This window comes from Oncorhynchus mykiss, chromosome 17 (assembly GCF_013265735.2).
Source record: "Oncorhynchus mykiss isolate Arlee chromosome 17, USDA_OmykA_1.1, whole genome shotgun sequence".
NCBI classification, from domain to species: domain Eukaryota; kingdom Metazoa; phylum Chordata; class Actinopteri; order Salmoniformes; family Salmonidae; genus Oncorhynchus; species Oncorhynchus mykiss.
In genome coordinates, this window is record NC_048581.1 from 35,044,395 (window position 1) to 35,063,510 (window position 19,116).

At 41.4% G+C, this 19,116-nt stretch overlaps 1 protein-coding gene across 2 annotated transcripts in view; it reads right to left on the reverse strand.

The window, feature by feature from the left end:
• Positions 1-16,472, reverse strand: part of LOC110493800 (EGF-containing fibulin-like extracellular matrix protein 2) — a 37,144-nt gene extending 20,672 nt beyond the window's left edge. The window contains exons 1-2 of one of the 2 annotated variants that reach the window (XM_036949785.1): positions 16,070-16,472; positions 4,828-4,918 (exon numbers count right to left, since the gene is read on the reverse strand). In XM_036949785.1, coding sequence (XP_036805680.1) covers positions 4,828-4,918; positions 16,070-16,206 — 228 coding nt within the window. In that variant the 5' untranslated portion in view covers positions 16,207-16,472. Of the gene's footprint in view, positions 1-4,827; positions 4,919-7,165; positions 7,389-16,069 lie in introns of those variants that run through there. The other variant, XM_021568292.2, reaches the window with a different exon arrangement.
• Positions 16,473-19,116: the final 2,644 nt, after the last annotated feature.

Below are 19,116 nucleotides of genomic sequence, written 5' to 3' on the forward strand. Positions count from 1 at the left end.
AAAGGCTACCTAAAGTTACTTTGAAAAAGTAGTTCACTACATTCAAACTACCTGTTTGTAAATCTGAAATGTCATAGACTACAAATTTCAAGAACAGATTACGTTGGGGGTCATATCTTAACAGAATTTTTAATTTAGACTATTAACCCTAGGATGCATATGCCGGATCAAAATGACCTGGCCTAATGTTTTTTGTTGTTGCTGTATTGACCCCCCCCCCCCAAAAAAAACATTTTTTTATTTTTTATTATCTAATATTCCAGGAATTCCTTACCCCAAGTTTTCAAATGTGGATCAAATATGACCCGTATGTATTTCTTATGGAATCCACTGCATTGCACATTCTTTTTGCTACAACAATAAAATCAAAGTAGTTAATCAAATATTTATCATATATCTTGTTTATAATGTTCATTAATCACCGTTTTCATTTATCCTTTTTAATTCGTTGAGTAAAAGGAGTATCATAAGGAGGCTCATAAGAATGCTGCCAGATATACTACCAAAATGGTTTTACACATGCTGGATGAGGAAGCCATTGCTGCCTCTGACTCAGAATCTGAGGTATCCAATTCTGATGGCACAGACTATGTGCCTGTGGCTAAAGTTGGAGTTGTGAATGCACCTGGTAGTCCAGCTGTCCTAGATGATTCTATAGATGGTGAGTACTCCCCCTCTGAGGAGAGTGAAAACCAGTCAAATAGACTGAGTAAAAAGGGGTCTTACTGGAGTGAACACTGCGTCACAGTGGATGAGCAGCTTTCCTCCAGACGTGACACTTGGCCTTCTATCTAAAGAGTTCAATCTTGGTTTCATCAGACCAGAGACTCTTGTTTCTCATGGTCTGAGAGTCCTTTAGGTGGCTGCCATGTGCCTTTTACTGAGGAGTGGCTTCCGTCTGGCCACTCTACCATAAAGGCTTGATTGTTGGTGTGCTGCAGAGATGCTTGTCCTTCTGGAAGGTTCTCCCATCTCCACAGAAGAACTGAGGCAATAGAAAGCTGAGGGGTGATGAAAGAGAGCCATGCCACCACCACTCAGAGCAGCCAGGGCCAGAAGAGGAAGAGGTGCCAGCTCTGCCCAAGCGCAAAGGATAGAAAAGTCAGCTGCTGTTGTTCTCAGTGCAACACACCCGTCTGCAAAGAGCAGAGTCACAGGCTTGTTGTTTGTAAGACAGCATAAGTAAGCATCACACACACGCAAACTTTGTTCCCATTTAGTGTTCATGTTTTCTAAATTCACACCGGTTAGTGTTGTCATTTATATTGATGATAAACTTTGGATTTTCAAATAAATGTTTAGAAATACAGTGCCTTGCGAAAGTATTCGGCCCCCTTGAACTTTGCGACCTTTTGCCACATTTCAGGCTTCAAACATAAAGATATAAAACTGTATTTTTTTGTGAAGAATCAACAACAAGTGGGACACAATCATGAAGTGGAACGACATTTATTCAATATTTCCAACTTTTTTAACAAATCAAAAACTGAAAAATTGGGCGTGCAAAATTATTCAGCCCATTTACTTTCAGTGCAGCAAACTCTCTCCAGAAGTTCAGTGAGGATCTCTGAATGATCCAATGTTGACCTAAATGACTAATGATGATAAATACAATCCACCTGTGTGTAATCAAGTCTCCGTATAAATGCACCTGCACTGTGATAGTCTCAGAGGTCCGTTAAAAGCGCAGAGAGCATCATGAAGAACAAGGAACACACCATGCAGGTCCGAGATACTGTTGTGAAGAAGTTTAAAGCCGGATTTGGATACAAAAAGATTTCCCAAGCTTTAAACATCCCAAGGAGCACTGTGCAAGCGATAATATTGAAATGGAAGGCGTATCAGACCACTGCAAATCTACCAAGACCTGGCCGTCCCTCTAAACTTTCAGCTCATACAAGGAGAAGACTGATCAGAGATGCAGCCAAGAGGCCCATGATCACTCTGGATGAACTGCAGAGATCTACAGCTGAGGTGGGAGACTCTGTCCATAGGACAATATTGCACAAATCTGGCCTTTATGGAAGAGTGGCAAGAAAGCCATTTCTTAAAGATATCCATAAAAAGTGTTGTTTAAAGTTTGCCACAAGCCACCTGGGAGACACACCAAACATGTGGAAGAAGGTGCTCTGGTCAGATGAAACCAAAATTGAACTTTTTGGCAACAATGCAAAACGTTATGTTTGGCGTAAAAGCAACACAGCTGAACACACCATCCCCACTGTCAAACATGGTGGTGGCAGCATCATGGTTTGGGCCTGCTTTTCTTCAGCAGGGACAGGGAAGATGGTTAAAATTGATGGGAAGATGGATGGAGCCAAATACAGGACCATTCTGGAAGAAAACCTGATGGAGTCTGCAAAAGACCTGAGACTGACTGGGACGGAGATTTGTCTTCCAACAAGACAATGATCCAAAACATAAAGCAAAATCTACAATGGAATGGTTCAAAAATAAACATATCCAGGTGTTAGAATGGCCAAGTCAAAGTCCAGACCTGAATCCAATCGAGAATCTGTGGAAAGAACTGAAAACTGCTGTTCACAAATGCTCTCCATCCAACCTCACTGAGCTCGAGCTGTTTTGCAAGGAGGAATGGGAAAAAATGTCAGTCTCTCGATGTGCAAAACTGATAGAGACATACCCCAAGCGACTTACAGCTGTAATCGCAGCAAAAGGTGGCGCTACAAAGTATTAACTTAAGGGGGCTGAATAATTTTGCACGCCCAATTTTTCAGTTTTTGATTTGTTAAAAAAGTTTGAAATATCAAATAAATGTCGTTCTACTTCATGATTGTGTCCCACTTGTTGTTGATTCTTCACAAAAAAATACAGTTTTATATCTTTATGTTTGAAGCCTGAAATGTGGCAAAAGGTCGCAAAGTTCAAGGGGGGCGAATACTTTCGCAAGGCACTGTATTACAAAACATGCCTAACCTACTTAGAGCACTACCTAGATTTGAATTTAGCTCAACTACCACCAAGCTACTGGAAATGTAGTTAAATTACTAGTTGAACTATACTGAACAAAAATATAAACACAACATGTAAAGTGTTGGTCCCATGTTTCATGAGCTGAAATAAAAGATCCCAGAAATGTTCCATGCACAGAAAAACGTATTTCTCTCAAATTGTGAGCATTTCTCCTTCCCAAGATAATTCATCCACCTGACAGGTGTGGCATATCGAGAAGCTGATTAAGCATGATCATTACACAGGTGCACCTTGTGCTGGGGACAAAAAAAAGGCCACTAAAATGTGCAGTTTTGCCATACAGCACAATGCCACAGATGTCTCAAGTTTTGAGGGAGTGTGCAATTGGCATGCTGACTGCAGGAATGTCCACCAGAGCTGTTGCCAAAAAAACGTTACGTTAATTTCTCTACCATAAGCTGTTTTAGAGAATTTGTCAGTACATCCAATCGGCCTCACAATCGCAGACCACGTGTGACCACGCTAGCCCAGGACTTCCACATCGGGCTTCTTCACCTGCGGGATCGTCTAAGACCAGCTACCCAGACAGCTGATGAAAGTGTCGGTTTGCACAACCAAAGAATTTCTGCAGGGTCTGGACCTGACTGCAGTTCGGCATTGTAACCAACTTCAGTGGGCAAATGCTCACCACTCGATGGACACTGGTATGCTGGAGAAGTGTGCTCTTCACAGAAGAATCCCGGTTTCAACTGTACCAGGCAGAAGGCAGACAGCGTACATGGCGTCATAAGGGCGAGCGGTTTGCTGAACAGAATGCCCCAAGGTGGCATTGGGGTTATCGTATGGGCAGGAATAAGCTACGGACAACAAACACAGTTGCATTTTATTGATGGTAATTTGAATGCACAGAGATACTGTGACGAGATCCTGAGGCCCGTTGTCATGTCATTTATCCGCTGCCATCACCTCATTTTTCAGCATGATATTGCATGGCTCCATGTCGCAAGGATCTGTACACAATTCTTGGAAGTTGAAAATGTCCCAGTTCTTCCATGGCCTGCACACTCACCACACTCACTCTCAAATCAAATCAAATCAAATCAAATGTATTGGTCACATACACATATTTAGCAGATGTTATTGTGGGTGTAGTGAAATGCTTGTGTTCCTAGCTCCAACAGTTCAGTAGTATCTAATAATTCACAACATATACACAGATCTAAAAGTAAAAGAATGGAATTAAGAAATATGTAAATATTAGGACGATCAATGTCGGAGTGGCTCTGGATCGATGTTTATGACCATGTGTTCCAGTTCCTGCCAATATCCAGCAACTTCGCACAGCCATTGAAGAGGAGTGGGACAACATTCTACAGGCCACAATCAACCTGATCAACTCTATGCGAAGGAGATGTGTCGCGCTGCCTGAGGCAAATGGTGGTCACACCAAATACTGACTGATTTTCTGATCCACGCCCCTACCTTTTTTGTAAGGTGTCTGTGACCAAACATAATCATATCTGTAGTCCCAGTCATGTGAAATCCATAGTTTAGGGCCTAATTAATTTATTTAAAATGTAACTCAGTAAAATTGTTGCGTTGCCAGTTTGCCACAAAAGTAATTTGAATGTGAAAATATGAGTTTAGCGCATATTTGCAGAAAACTTACCAAAGAGTTGCCACAACCGTTTGACAGAAGCTATTTTTTTCCGGTAAGGGGCTGCGTCTTTTAGTGCCAGTTTCCCAGATTAAGCCTATAGTCTCCAATGGAGAATCGCCATTGAATGTGCATTTTAGTCTGGCACTGGAACTAGGCTCCGGGAAACCCACTCTATTTTTTTGGCAGCAGGCACTGCAGTGTTTGCATGTGGAGGTTGTGAGAGGGGTACTTGCCGTGTATGAGATGGGTTCCTCAGCTTCCTGCGAGACGGCCACGTTGACAACAACACTCAAGCACAAGTAAATCCGTAGCATTTTAACGTCCCTGCGACATTGAGAGAAAGATTGAGTGAGAAAATGTGTTTTTTTGAGTAAGTGTCCTTGTGAACACGTTGAGTCTCAAAATGTTCCAAAAATGTTTGCATACATTGGCAAAATGGTTGCAGAATACATCTAATTTGGTTCAGTTATCTTTATGTTTCCCAAATGGTAGTACACAACCTTCCTGTGAGATTCCCATGGCAAGTACTCACTCCAGTTTTCTAACACATGCTGAGGAAGGCACACAAACCAAATTCATAGCTCTGTCCATTTTATAAATTATCATGAAATTATATAAAATATGACTATATGCTCATTATAACATTATATGCTGCATACATTATAATTGGCATTACTATTTGAAAATTGGCATTATGACCTGTATAGCAAAACACGTACTTAATGAAGAATTCAGCACATTCTATTATTTCCTTTATTATCTTTCCTCTCAACTCTTTTCTTAAGCTGACTAGAGCAACATCCCCTCTGCACAATGTTCCTTCATTGCAAACAGGAAGTGTTTGGAAAATCATGTTCAAATTCCTGGGCATGACCTGGGGCAAACTTACAGTAATACCACAATACCTAAAGCTCAAGGAGCTGATGCTGGCATATGGATATTGTGTATCCAGTGTCTGAAAAAGTAGATATCTATTAAGGTTGTCCCAAATAGTGAGTCAGCTGGGATGCAGACACTAGTAAATCATACAACTACGACTCTGCCATTCTCCTCCATAATTACAACAGTGAACTTGACTACAGAATAATTGCCTACCAGTGTGTGTGTGTGTGTGTGTGTGTGTGTGTGTGTGTGTGTGTGTGTGTCTGTGTGTGTGTGTTTGCATGCGTGTAGAGTGAAAACCAATTGTAAAGTGTCTTTATTGCACCATCAGTTGGTGTATGTCGTTAAGAAAAATAATTCCATCAGGAGAGGAATTGTTAGGCAAGTACAAACATCTCCTTTGGGTGCAGAGCCTTGTCTCAGAGACTTGACGTAACATAGTAAAAGTAAATCCGGGACACTCAATTTGGTGTGATATGGGAAAGGGGGATACCTAGTCAGTTGTACAACTGAATGAATGCCTTCTGCATTTAATCCAACTCCTCTGAATCAGAGCTGTGCAGGGGGCTGCCAAAATCAACATCCACGTCTTCGGCATCAGTGGGTTAACTGCCTTGCTCAGCGGTAGAACTATATACTTTTGCCTTGTCAGTTCGTGATTCAATCCAGCAACGTTTCGGTTACTGGCCTAACGCTCTAACCACTAGGCTACCTACTATGTTCTGTTTGGTATGGTTACATAAGACAGAAGGTTACTTAAGGGAAAATCGGAAGGAGGGAGGGTGGTTGGTTGGGTGTATAACAATGCGAACATCTAGCAAACCAAAAGGTTGTATATTCGAATCTCATCATAGACAACTTTTGCATTTTTGTTAATGACTTACTACTTTTTAAACTAACTGGCAACTACTCAGCATGTTAGCTAATCCTTCCCCTAACCTTGGACATCCACAAATTAATACATACCATACGAAATGTAAGAGTATTTCAAATGTACGTACAGATTGATACGAAATGCTCTGAGACCAGGTTGCAGCATTCACTTTTTTATTGGCAAAGGTTCAAATCCCCCTCCAGCTATCTTCTGAATCACCCTATCAGTTTCATGTGTTTTCTCTGAAAGTGCATCCCCATTCCGCGTTTAGCTCTTGTTCATAATGTAATTACTTTAAAGTCTTATAAATCATATCTTATTGGTGTCATATTTAGCGTTATCAACATAACATATTTTAATACTAATCGCCCCACGTAGTAAAGTTTGAGTTACAAGATAAACCACAGTTGCTATCTAGTATCTAGCCTAGGGACTACAGATGAAAACTACCAAACTGGCTAAATCTGTCACATTTAGGGAACTGTTAATTAATGTACATTGTCCCTGTCAAATAAATAAATAAATTGGCCATGAATAGAAACCTGTCAATACCGACATTGTGCGAATGTCTGATGCAGCGATTATAAACCAAACCAATGCCCGATTATGACTATGATGCAAAATAAATAATAATAATAATCTGTTGGATTTATAATAAACTATTTAACGTCTCTTGAACAATGCGCTTTCAAGTCAACAGATCAAGTGTATGTTAGTATTCTAAAAGCATGCAACCTATTTTGGAGTTGTGCAAAATGTAATGTTAGGCTATGCAAGGTACGGTTTCATTTCCATTCGATAGGGTTGCAATTTACCTGTAAAATTACTTTTTAGTTGGGTGTGTATCAATACTCAATTGATTATTATCCTCCGGAGGGTCCCGTCAGAAGTGATGGTGAATCTGAAGAAGTAACTTCTCCCCGAAATCGGTAAATGTATGTACAAATTACCAGGGTATCACAGCCTAACAAAATGATCGGGAGGTGGTGCTATCTTTACAGGTTACACACTCTCTACATCCGCGTCAAATGTTTGTCTCTTTAACATTGCATGTCATTTCTACTGTATCTAATAAAAAGCATTGCGCCCCCTCTACCGGAGATGTGAAAATAAGTGAGTGCCAGAATGTTTTTGTTACAATGTCATTGTTAATGTAAACGCAGTTTGGAGGGTTCAGAGAATGTAGCGTCAACTATATGAAGTCTAAGACCAGAGGCAGCATACAGGAGCTCTATAAATCGTAACTTTATTCTTGACATGCAACCACCATCTCAATTAGTTCAGGTGACAGACAGGATTTTATTGACACAGGTCAATGATCAGTGGTGGGAAAAGTACCCAATTGTCATACTTGAGTAAAATAATAGAAAATGACACAAGTAAAAGTGAAAGTCACCTAGTAAATTACTACTTGAGTAAAAGTAAAACATTATTTGGTTTTAAATATACTTAAGTATCAAGAGTAAAAGTAAGAATAATTTCAAATTCCTTTTAAGCAAACCAGATGGCACAATTACATGTTTTATTTACAGATAGCCAGGGGCACACTCCAACATATGTTCCAAACGATGCATTTGTGTTTAGTGAGTCTGCCAGATCAGAGGCAGTAGGAATGACCAGGGAGGTTCTGTTGATAATTGGAACATTTTCTGTTCTGCTAAGCATTCAAAATGTAACGAGTACTTTTGGGTGTCATGGAAAATGTAAGGAGTAAAAAGTACATTTGTTTCTTTAAGGAATGTAGTGAAGTAAAAGTTGTCAAAAATATAAATAGTAAAGTACAGAAACCCCCAAAATGACTTAAGTAGTACTTCAAAGTATTTTTACTTAAGTGATTTACACAATTGTCAATGATGAACATCCAATTGTCATCCGTACATTGACAACATAAGGAAAACCCCAATTGCATACTCCTCATGTCCACTCTTCTCACTTCCTTCTCAAAACCCATTGGAGAAGAAGGTTAGAGGGGACAAGTGAGATTCTCCCAATATCACACTTCCTCTGACAGCCTCTGTAAGATTTACATTGATTTAAATTAATGAACTACCCCTTGATTTATAGGTGTTAGGTTTGAATGATTGACATGACCACAGGTGTCATAGCTAAGTGTACTCTTTTAATTATAACTTCAACTTAACAATACAGAATGTTGGGGGGCTTAACATAACCCCAGGGTTAGAGATACTGTAACAGGATGTGACAATTATGGATTTTTTCATAATTAATTTTCATGCAAATTGATTATAATGTATAAAAACTAGATATATATGATGTGTGATATGAATTACAGCAATCTACAGTGAAAGCAGCTGAGTCCTCTGGTCCTTGTGTATTTTCATAAATATATATATACACACATACATAAATATATATATTTATTTTTTGCTACAAAATACCTAATGATTACAGCTTTGGGTGACACCCTGTCTCAAAAACCAGTGGTGTAAAGTACTTAAGTAAAAATACCTCTTTGGGATCGGTGTCCCTCCCATGGGATGGTTGAGCTAACGTAGGCTAATGCGATTAGCATGAGGTTGTAAGTGACACAAACACTTCCCAGGACATAGACATATCTGATATTGGCAGAAAGCTTAAATTCTTGTTCATCTAACTGCACTGTTCCATTTACAGTAGCTATTAGAGTGAAAGAATACCATGCTATGGCAAAATCAGAAAAACACCAAGGGGGATGAATACTTTTGCAAGCATGCAGTATATTCATAATTAAATGGAAGTGTTTTTGCTGAGGTGATATACTGTAAGTGGACGAGCAAAAAACAACAGCCAACGACCAGAAAATATCAAGGTACAATATATAAAATATCAATCATTAACTGTTGTCAGGATAAACTTCAGTTGTCTTTTAGGAATACATTTAATCTCATTGTTTCAAGTTGTATTATTAGTCGTATGTACGGGATACATATGGTATACATCGTCCAATGAAGTGCTTACTTGCAGGTTCCTTCTCGACAATACCACAACAATATATAATAAAATATAAGAATACAAACAAAGTAAATGGCTCAGTAGAATACAATGAACCTTTATAACTTATAAGTATCATACAGGAAGACACAATTTATAGTCCAATATTTACAAGTGTATTGGGGAAGGGGGGGTGGGGGCAGTATATAATAAGAGCTTGGTAGCAGCAGTTGTGATGTGTGTGTATCATGAATGTATGTGTGTGTATGAGTGAGTGCATGTGTGCTAAGGTGCGGAGAATCAAAAGCAGGTAGTCAGTCCAGTTCAAGTGTTCAGCATCTTGTAGTGAGAAACTGGCTTGTAGATAGAAACGGTCTCTGAGCCTGTTGGTATCAGACCTCATGCTCTGATACCGTCTGCCCAACAGTAAAGGAGAGAACACCTCGTGGCTGGGGGGCATTGCAGTCGTGGAAGGATCAATTCCCGTACCAGGCCGTGATACAACCTGTCAGGACGCTCTCAATGGTGCAGCTGTAGTATTTGGAGAGAACCCGGGGCGGCACGCCAAATTTCTTCAGTAGCCTAAGAAGGTAGAGACACTGTTGCGCTCTCTTGACAAGAGTGGTGTTGTTGGTCCATGACAAGTCCTTGGTGATGTGGACGTCAAGGAACTTGTGACTCTTTCTACTGCAGTTCCATTGATGTGGGCCGGGCCATGTTCCCTCCTCTTTTTCCTGAAGTCAACAATCAACTCCTTTGTTTTGCTGACGCTGAGGGAGAGGTTGTTGTCATGACACTACCACACAGTCGTGGGTGAACAGAAAGTACAGCAGTGGACTGAGGACATACCCCTGGGGCTGAGTTAAGAGTTAGCGTGGAAGAGTTGTTGTTGCCAATCCTCACATTGAGTTCATATAGGGCATAACATATTTCAAACATGACAAACACCAGAATATGAATAGTTTCCAAATATAAATGGCTAAAGGCATTTCACATTCATAGGATTTATTTATAGGCAAACAGTTGGGGGAGAAACATCCGAAATCCCGCAGACAATCCAGGAGATACAGAAGGAGATGCAAGACGTGAGACAGGCTGTGGCCTCTCTGAAGATAAGTGTTAGGGTCATCTATATAAATTATTTACATGTTTACATTTACATTCTGTCTGGGATCCAGGTAAGAGCTGAGTGAATGGGTTGGTTGAAATTAACATTTAATTTAAAAGGGATTCAACTGGGTTTCCCCACACAGATCTAAAAAACCTACTCCACATTTTCAAAGTGAAAGAAAATGTCACATTTAAAAAAAAAACAATAAAATAAATAGATAGATAAATAGATTGTGTATGCCTTCACACCCCAGAGTTCGTACTTGGCAGAAGCACCTTTGGCAGCCATTACAGCTGTGAATCTTTTTGAATATGATTCTATCAACTTTGCACAACTCTTACATGCTGAACACACCGCTCGCGTCGCGTGTTGCTAAATAAATGTACACATACATGTTACTCAATCATTGCACCCACATTGCTCGTCCACGTCAATGAGCGTCTGCGTAGCCAGGCGCTAAAATACAACTTGGTTCTATTTGTGACGCTCGATGCGCTGCAAGTCCTGCCTCTCCCATCTCATTGAGTTTTAGGAGCATATACCCACGTGCCATCTCCACATTGGTTTTTAGGAGCATATACCCACCCACGTGGATGATTGAAAGATGAACTGAGGTTTACACTCCAGTCCAGTCAGTTGTGATAATGCACCTTAAAGTTGATTGCCAACCGCCATATGAAGTCCAAAGAAGAAGAAGCCTGAAGGAGGAGAGATTACAAGAAACAAACTCGGTTGACTGTTTTAGCTGTGGATTAATTGTCGGAGTAGAGGACCTTGTGCATTTCAGATAAAATAACCACACAATGTTTATATCCCAGGACAAATTAGCTAGCAACAGAAAGCTAGCTAGCTAAATTGCCAGAAATGTTTAATGCTTTTTGACCTGTCCCCAAATTAATATAATTGTTTCATAGTTTGTTTTGATATTTCAACCTGGTGTGGGGGGACAAAATCAACATGTGCACGATGGCGCACGCAGACGCACAAGCGCGTACACAATAAATTTGGTTGGGAATCATAGGTGGTGTAAAGTACATAAGTAAAAAATACTTGAAAGTACTACTTAAGTAATTTTTTGGGGTATCTGCACTTCACTTTACCATTTATATTTTAGAGATATTTTACTTTTACTTCACTACATCCCTAAAGAAAATGATGTACTTTATACTCCATACATTTTCCCTGACTTTTAAATGTATACTTTTACTTCTGATATTTAATTATATTTTATCAATTATATTTACTTTTGACACTTAAGTATATTTAAAACCAAATACTTTTTTCAGACTTTTACTCAAGTAGTATTTTACTGGGTGACTGTCACGTTCTGACCTTAGTTCTTTTATTATGTCTTTGTTTTAGTATGGTCAGGGCGTGAGTTGGGTGGGTTGTCTATGTTCCTTTTTCTATGTTTTGGGATTTCTGTGTTTGGCCTGGTATGGTTTTCAATCAGAGGCAGCTGTTTATCGTTGTCCCTGATTGAGAACCATATTTAGGTAGCCTGGTTTCACTTTTGAGTTGTGGGTGATTATTTTCCGTGTTAGTGTTTGTTACCACACTGGACCGTTTCGTTTGTTTCACTTTGTTATTTTGTATGTTGTAGTGTTCAGTTTATCTTATTAAAATAGACACTTACCACGCTGCAAATTGGTCCGATCTCTCTTACTCCTCATCAGAGGAAGACGATGAACGTTACAGAATCACCCACCACCAAAGGACCAAGCAGCGTTGTAACGGACAGCAGCAGCAGCGATCTCAGGACTCCTGGTCATGGGAGGAGATCCTGGATGGCAAAGGACCCTGGGCACAGGCTGGGGAATATCACCGCCCCAAGGCAGAGCTGGAGGCAGCGAAAGCTGAGAGGCGGCGGTATGAGGAGGCAGCGTGGCTGGAAGCCTGAGAGGCAGCCCCAAAAATGTATTGGGGGGGACCACACGGGGAATGTGGCGAAGGCAGGTAGGAGACCTGCGCCAACTCCCGTGCTTACCGTGGAGAGAGAGGGACTGGGCAGGCACCATGTTATGCCGTGAGGCGCACGGTGTCCCCGGTGCGCAGGCATAGCCCGGTGCGATACATAGCAGCGCTTCGTATCGGCCGGGCTAGAGTGGGCATCGAGCCAGGTGCCATGAAGCCGGCTCAGCGCTTCTGGTCTCCAGTGCGTCTCCTCGGGCCGGGGTACATGGCACCAGCCTTGCGCATGGTCCCCCCGGTTCGCCAGCACAGCCCAGTGCGGGCTATTCCACCTCGCCGCACTGGCTTGGCTACGGGGAGCATTCAACCAGGTAAGGTTGGGCAGGCTCGGTGCTCGAGAGCTCCAGTGCGCCTTCACTGTCCGGTCTATCCGGTGCCACCTCCACGCACCAGCCCTCCGGTGGCAGCCCCCCGCACCAGGCTGTCTCTCTGTCTCCTTCCTACAGGTGCTCCCGCCTGCTCAGCGCTGTCAGAGTCTTCCTCCTGCCCAGCGCTGCCAGAGTCGCCCGTCTGTCCTGAGCTGCCAGAGTCGCCCGTCTGTCCTGAGCTGCCAGAGTCGCCCGTCTGTCCTGAGCTGCCAGAGTCGCCCGTCTTTCCATGAGATGCCAGAGTCGCCCGTCTGTCCTGAGATGCCAGAGCAGCAATATTCAAACCCAAATTTAAGTCAGGACTGATACTGGACCACTCAGAAAGCCCTTCTGGTGTGTCTTTTGCATAAGAAATGTGTGTAATTGTCCCAATGAAAAAACTAATATCTATCCCAGTAGCAACGGTCATCAAAATTGTTAAATGGTTTTCAAAATAATTCTAATAAATGCAACAGTTGGACAATGGATGAAAATAATCAAAACTTTTAGCATTTTTAAAATCCATCAGATAAAGACAATGTTTTCTTGCACGAACAAATGTCAGGGATGTTGGTGAGAATTCAGGTAATTTATTGTAAAATTTTACTAATGTTTTCTGAGAATGCAATCATATATACATTTTCTAATGGTATCAGGTACCTTTTTTAATATTTTGTGTTAAAATAAAAGCAAGTATATGTGCCGCTTTGCATAAATACACTGGGAGTATTTGCATATATGAATACATTAGCATAAAGGGGTTGAACTTGGCTGCAACCACCAAAAACTTGCTCTGTCCAGGCCTACTCACCTGTGCTGTCTAGACTGCCCCATTAATTACTGCTATTGTCATGTTCTGCTGCATAATTCAACATTCAACATTTTTTGTGGAGCGATGGGTAACGATGCTTCGAGGGTGACTGTTGTTGATGTGTGCAGAGGGTCCCTGGTTCGCGCCCGGGTATGGGCGAGGGGACGGTCGAAAGTTATACTGTTACACTTTGGTAATCTCAACACCTATAATCAAACCTCATATGCTTACTGGCCAGCAGCCAGCTACTCATGTTAAATAGAGAGACTAGTGCTAGGACAATATGTAAGGAGTGATCAACGAGGGGCAATACGTTCTCTGGAAAATAATGAACGCCGTGGAAGGTGTGTTCCATGACACGCTGCTGTTAGTGGAGTGGAACTAACCTTCTACGGAGCAGCATTATTTTCCAGAGAACGCATAGAGCCCTGAGTTGATTATCCGTTTTATACCAGGCTATAATTTAAAACATTTACCGCTAGAAATGTGTTCATTTGCCGGTAGAAATGTGTTCAATTCACTGAAGTAGCTAGCAAGTTTACTAGGTCGCTACAGTAGTTTCCTTGGTAACCAAACAAAGAGACTTGCTAGTTTAGCTAACCAAACCATCAGTCCTGGCTTGCTATTATGAAAATCGAATTCAACAATGAAAATAATGTTTTAAATTAGACTTTTGCTTTCAAAAGCAGCACAAACATAGAATATGTAAGAACTATAGCCATTGATTTCTACTGTGCAAATATACAGTGTGATATTTAAGCAATAAGGCCCAAGAGGGTGTGGTATATAGCCAATATACCACCACTTTTTTAAATGTATTTTTTATTTAACTAGGCAAGTCAGTTAAGAACAAGTGGGTTACCTGCCTTGTTCAGGGGCAGAACTACAGATTTTTTACCTTGTCAGCTCAGGGATTCGATCTGGCAACCTTTCGGTTACTAGCCCAACGCTGGTGGGGCTACCTGCAGCCCCACCAAGGGCTGTTCTTATGCATGACGCAACGCAGAGTGCCTGGATACAGCCCTTAGCCGTAGTATAGTATATTGGCCATTTATCACAAACCCCAGAGGAGCCTTATTGGTATTATAAACTGGTTGCCAACGTAATTAGAGCAGTAAAACTAAACATTTTGTCATACTCGTGGTATACCTAAGTGTAGCCGATGTGAAATGGCTAGCTAGTTAGCGGTGGTGCGCGCTAGTGGCATTTCAATCGGTGCCGTCACTTGCTCTGAGACCTTGAAGTAGTGGTTCCCCTTGCTCTGCAAGGGCCTCGGCTTTAGTGGAGCGATGGGTAATGATGCTTCGAGGGTGACTGTTGATGTGTGCAGAGCGTCCCTGGTTCACGCCCTGGTCGGGGCGAGGGGACTGGCGTAAAGTCTGTACTGTTACATAAGCAATAATGCACAAGGGGGTGTGGTATATGGCCAATATACCACAACTAAGGGCTGTTCTTAGGCATGACGCAAAGCGCTTAAAAATACATGTTTTGTCATACCTGTGGTATTCCCGTGGTACCCAGTTTATAATGTCTAATACACCATGACTTTCAGACAATCAGAATACAGGGCTCAAACCACCCAGTTTATATGGTCTAATATACCACGGCTTTCAGCCAGTCAGCATTCAGGGCTTGAGCCACCCAGTATAAACTGGATGGTTCAAGCACTGAATGCTGATATACAGTGGTATATCAGACTGTATACCACGGGTATGACAAAACATTTCTTGTTACTGCTCTAATTACGTTGGTAACCAGTTTATAATAGCAATATAGCGCCTTGGCAGGTCTGTGGTATATGTCCAATATACCACAGCTAAGGGTTGTAATACAGGCACTCCGCATTGCGTTGTGCAAAAGAACAGCACTTAGCCGCGGCATATTGGCCATTACACCACACTCCTTCGTGCCTTATTGCTTAGATAATGCACACTCTAGAATGCCCTTCAAGCCAATCAGAAACAAGTATTCAACAATTCAATGGTATAAGAAAGTATAGATATCGTTAATTTTATCTGTACAAAATTGAGTATTTGGACATTTCTTGTGGTGGGCACCGCTATTGATAATTCTTCAAAATTATATGATAATCAAGGTATATCTACAGTGCATTCGGAAAGTACTCAGACCCCTTGACTTTTTCCTTATTCTAAAATCTATTCATTGTTTTGTCCCTCATCAATCTAAACACAACACCCCATAATGGCAAAGCAAAAACAGGTTTTTAGAAATATTGTAAATGTATACAAAAAAAAGAAGAGATATTACATTCACATAACTATTCAGACCATTTACTCAGTACTTTGTTAAAGAATCTTTGGCAACTACAGCCTCGAGTCTTCTTGGTTGTGACTGTGACGTAGAAGTCCGTCACTGGCCGCGGGCAGCATTTGGTTCTTTAACGCACACACACATTCATCACTCCTCCCTGCTCCATTATCAGATAAGGTAACAATGTGGGTCGACACACAAGTTAACTTTTCTGTCTTAGTACATACATTTCACACTTGTCAATGTTCATATTTAATATAGGCAATATGTATTTTACTTATCGATGTTATGGATGACCGCGTTGTTTGTTTGTTCTCTTCCTCTCTCCATCTCTGTAGCTTCCGGGTATGCTGGATAAGGACCCGAGTAAAGGGAATTGGGCTGACTTTGTAGTGCCTGTCCCAAATGGCTCATTAATGTAAATGTGCATATTGAAAGACACTGTCAGTAGTGATGTAATTTTGTAACTGTTATGTTGTGATATTGTTTCATAAACATGTTGCAATGTATATACTTTAGTATGTTTAGTTAATGGAAAATGTAGGTCTGACAGTTAATTGCTTAATTAATTAGGGTTAATTGTTCTGAGGGGAGGGGCTAGCCCTACAAAAGGAGCCTTTCTTTCAGTTCACGGGGAGGCAATTTTGGATTGAGCTGTGACTGGGGCAGCATTTTTTACATTTTTATTATTATTATTATTATTATTATTATTTTTTTTTTATTTTTTTAAAATTGTATTATTTATTATTTTTTATTTTTTATAAAGCTGTTCCATAAGGTATATGTTTGATGGCAGTACTGTTGTTTTTGTTTTGAAATCACTTTGTAAATAAACACCCTTGCATAGAAGAACATTTGCGGCTCCGCCATCTTTTTTATTTTGATAGAGGTTAGGTTTTCCAGTATAGCCTTCTGGCCTACTCTACGTGACAATGACACTACAAGCTTGGCACACCTGTTTTTGGCTAATTTCTCCCATTCCTCTCTGCAGATCCTCTTAAGCTCTGTCAGGTTGAATGGGGAGCGTCGTTGCACAGTAATTTTCAGGTCTCTCCAAAGATGTTCGATCTGGTTCAAGTCCGGGCTCTTGCTGGGCCACTCAAGGACATTCAGAGACTTGTCTGAAGCCACTACTGCGCTGTCCTGGCTGTGTGCTTAGGGTTGTTGTCCTGCTGGAAGGTGAACTTTTTGCCCCAGTTTGAGGTCTTGAGCGCTCTGGGGCAGGTTTTCGTCAAGGATCTCTCTGTACTTTGCTCCGTTCATCTTTCCCTCGATCCTGACTAGTCTCCCAGTCCCAGCAGCTGAAAAACATCCCCACAGCATGATGCTGCCACCACCATGCTTCACCGCAGGGATGATGCCAGGTTTCCTCCAGACTTGACGCTTGGCATTCAGGCCAAATAGTTCAATCTTGGTTTCATCAGACCAGAGAATCTTGTTTCTCATGGTCTGAGAGTCTTTAGGTGCCTTTTCGCAAACTCCAAGTGGGCTGTCATGTACCTTTTACCGAGGAGCGGCTTCCGTCTGACCACTCTATCATGAAGGCCTGATTGTTGGAGTGCTGCAGACATGGTTGTGCTTTTGGAAGGTTCTCCCATCTCCACAGAGGAACTTTGGAACTCTGTCAGAGTGACCATCAGGTTCTTGGTCACCTCCCTGACCAAGGCCCTTCTCCCCCGATTGCTCAGTTTGACCAGGCAGCCAGCTCTAGGAAGAGTCTTGGTGGTTCCAAACCTCTTCCATTTAAGAATCAAATCAAATCAAATTGTATTTGTCACATTCGCCTGTATACAACACCTTACAGTGAAATGCTTACTTACAAGCCCTTAACCAACGATGCAGTTTTAATAAAATACCAATCAATAAAAATGAATGAAAAAAGTAAGATAAGAAAAACAAATAATTAAAGAGCAGCAGTGAATAACAATAGCAGGGCTATATACAGGGGGTACCGGTACAGAGTAACTTGTCAATGTGCGGGGGCACCGGTGCTGAGGTGATTGAGATAATTATGTCCATGCAGGTAGGGTATAATAACAGAGAGTAGTAGTAGTAGCAGCGGGGGGGGGGGGAAGCCTCTTGGACCTAGACTTGGTGCTTCAGTACTGCTTGCCGTGCGGAAGCAGAGAGAACAGTCTGTGACTAGGGTGGCTGGAGTCTTTGACGATTTTTAGGGCCTTCCTCTGACACCACCTGGTATAGAGGTCCTGGATGGCAGGAAGCTTGGCCCCGGTGATGTACTGGGCTGTACGCACTACCCACAGTGGAGGCCACTGTGTTCTTGGGGACAATTTTTGATACCCTTCCCCAGATCTGTGCCTTGACACAATCCTCTACACAATCCTGTCTCGGAGCTCTACGGACGATTCCTTCGACCTCATGCACTATCAACTGTGGGACCTTACATAAACAGGTGTGCCTTTCCAAATCATGTCCAATCAATTTAATTTATGACAGGGGGTCTCCAAGTTGTAGAAACATCTCAAGGATGATCACTGGAAACAGGATGCACTTGAGCTCAATTTCGAGTCTCATAGTAAAGGGTCTGAATACTTATGTAAATTAGGTATTTCTGTTTGACATTTAATTATACATTTGCAAACATTTCTAAAAACACTGTTTTTGTTTTGTCATTTATGGGGTTTTGTGTGTAGATTGATGAGGATTTATTTTTATTTAATACATTTTACAATAAGGCTGTAGCGTAACAAAATGTGGAAAAAGTGAAGGGAATGAATACTTTCAGAATGCACTGTATATGAAACCGATTAGCAAGGTATATCGGTTTATCCTTCCTGCAGTATTATGTTAAAAGCGTAGATGAATGTTCCTGCATGTACAAAACCCTCTCACAGAACTTCTTACAGGCTTTCTAGGATACTTAGGGCAACATTTTCATAGGACAAAATAATTGTGCAAAGTGCCAAAAAAATGACCATCCACACAATCATATTCTGGCCGCTTGATTTAATATGAGTCAATTCTTCAACCATGTAAGTTGAGTCGGTCTGTCTTCATAGTGACTGAAGTCTGAAGTCTAGACTCTCGCCAGCTGACATTGGATCCCAATACAGTAAATTAATTTGTGTCTGCGGGGTATAGAAAAGTGACCACGAATTTTCCTATTCGTACCATCGAGTCAGATTTATCAACCACCCTCAGGTGTTGTGTAGAGAGAGTCTGTCTGGAGCCTGCGTCTACTGAGAGGTAGAGTGGAGTGGGCAATCCCCTGATATAGCAGTGTCAAATGAAGAGATCAGGAAAGTAGGTTATCAGAATTGTTTTGGGATCAATGATCAATCCTGGAGGATATACTGCTCCCCT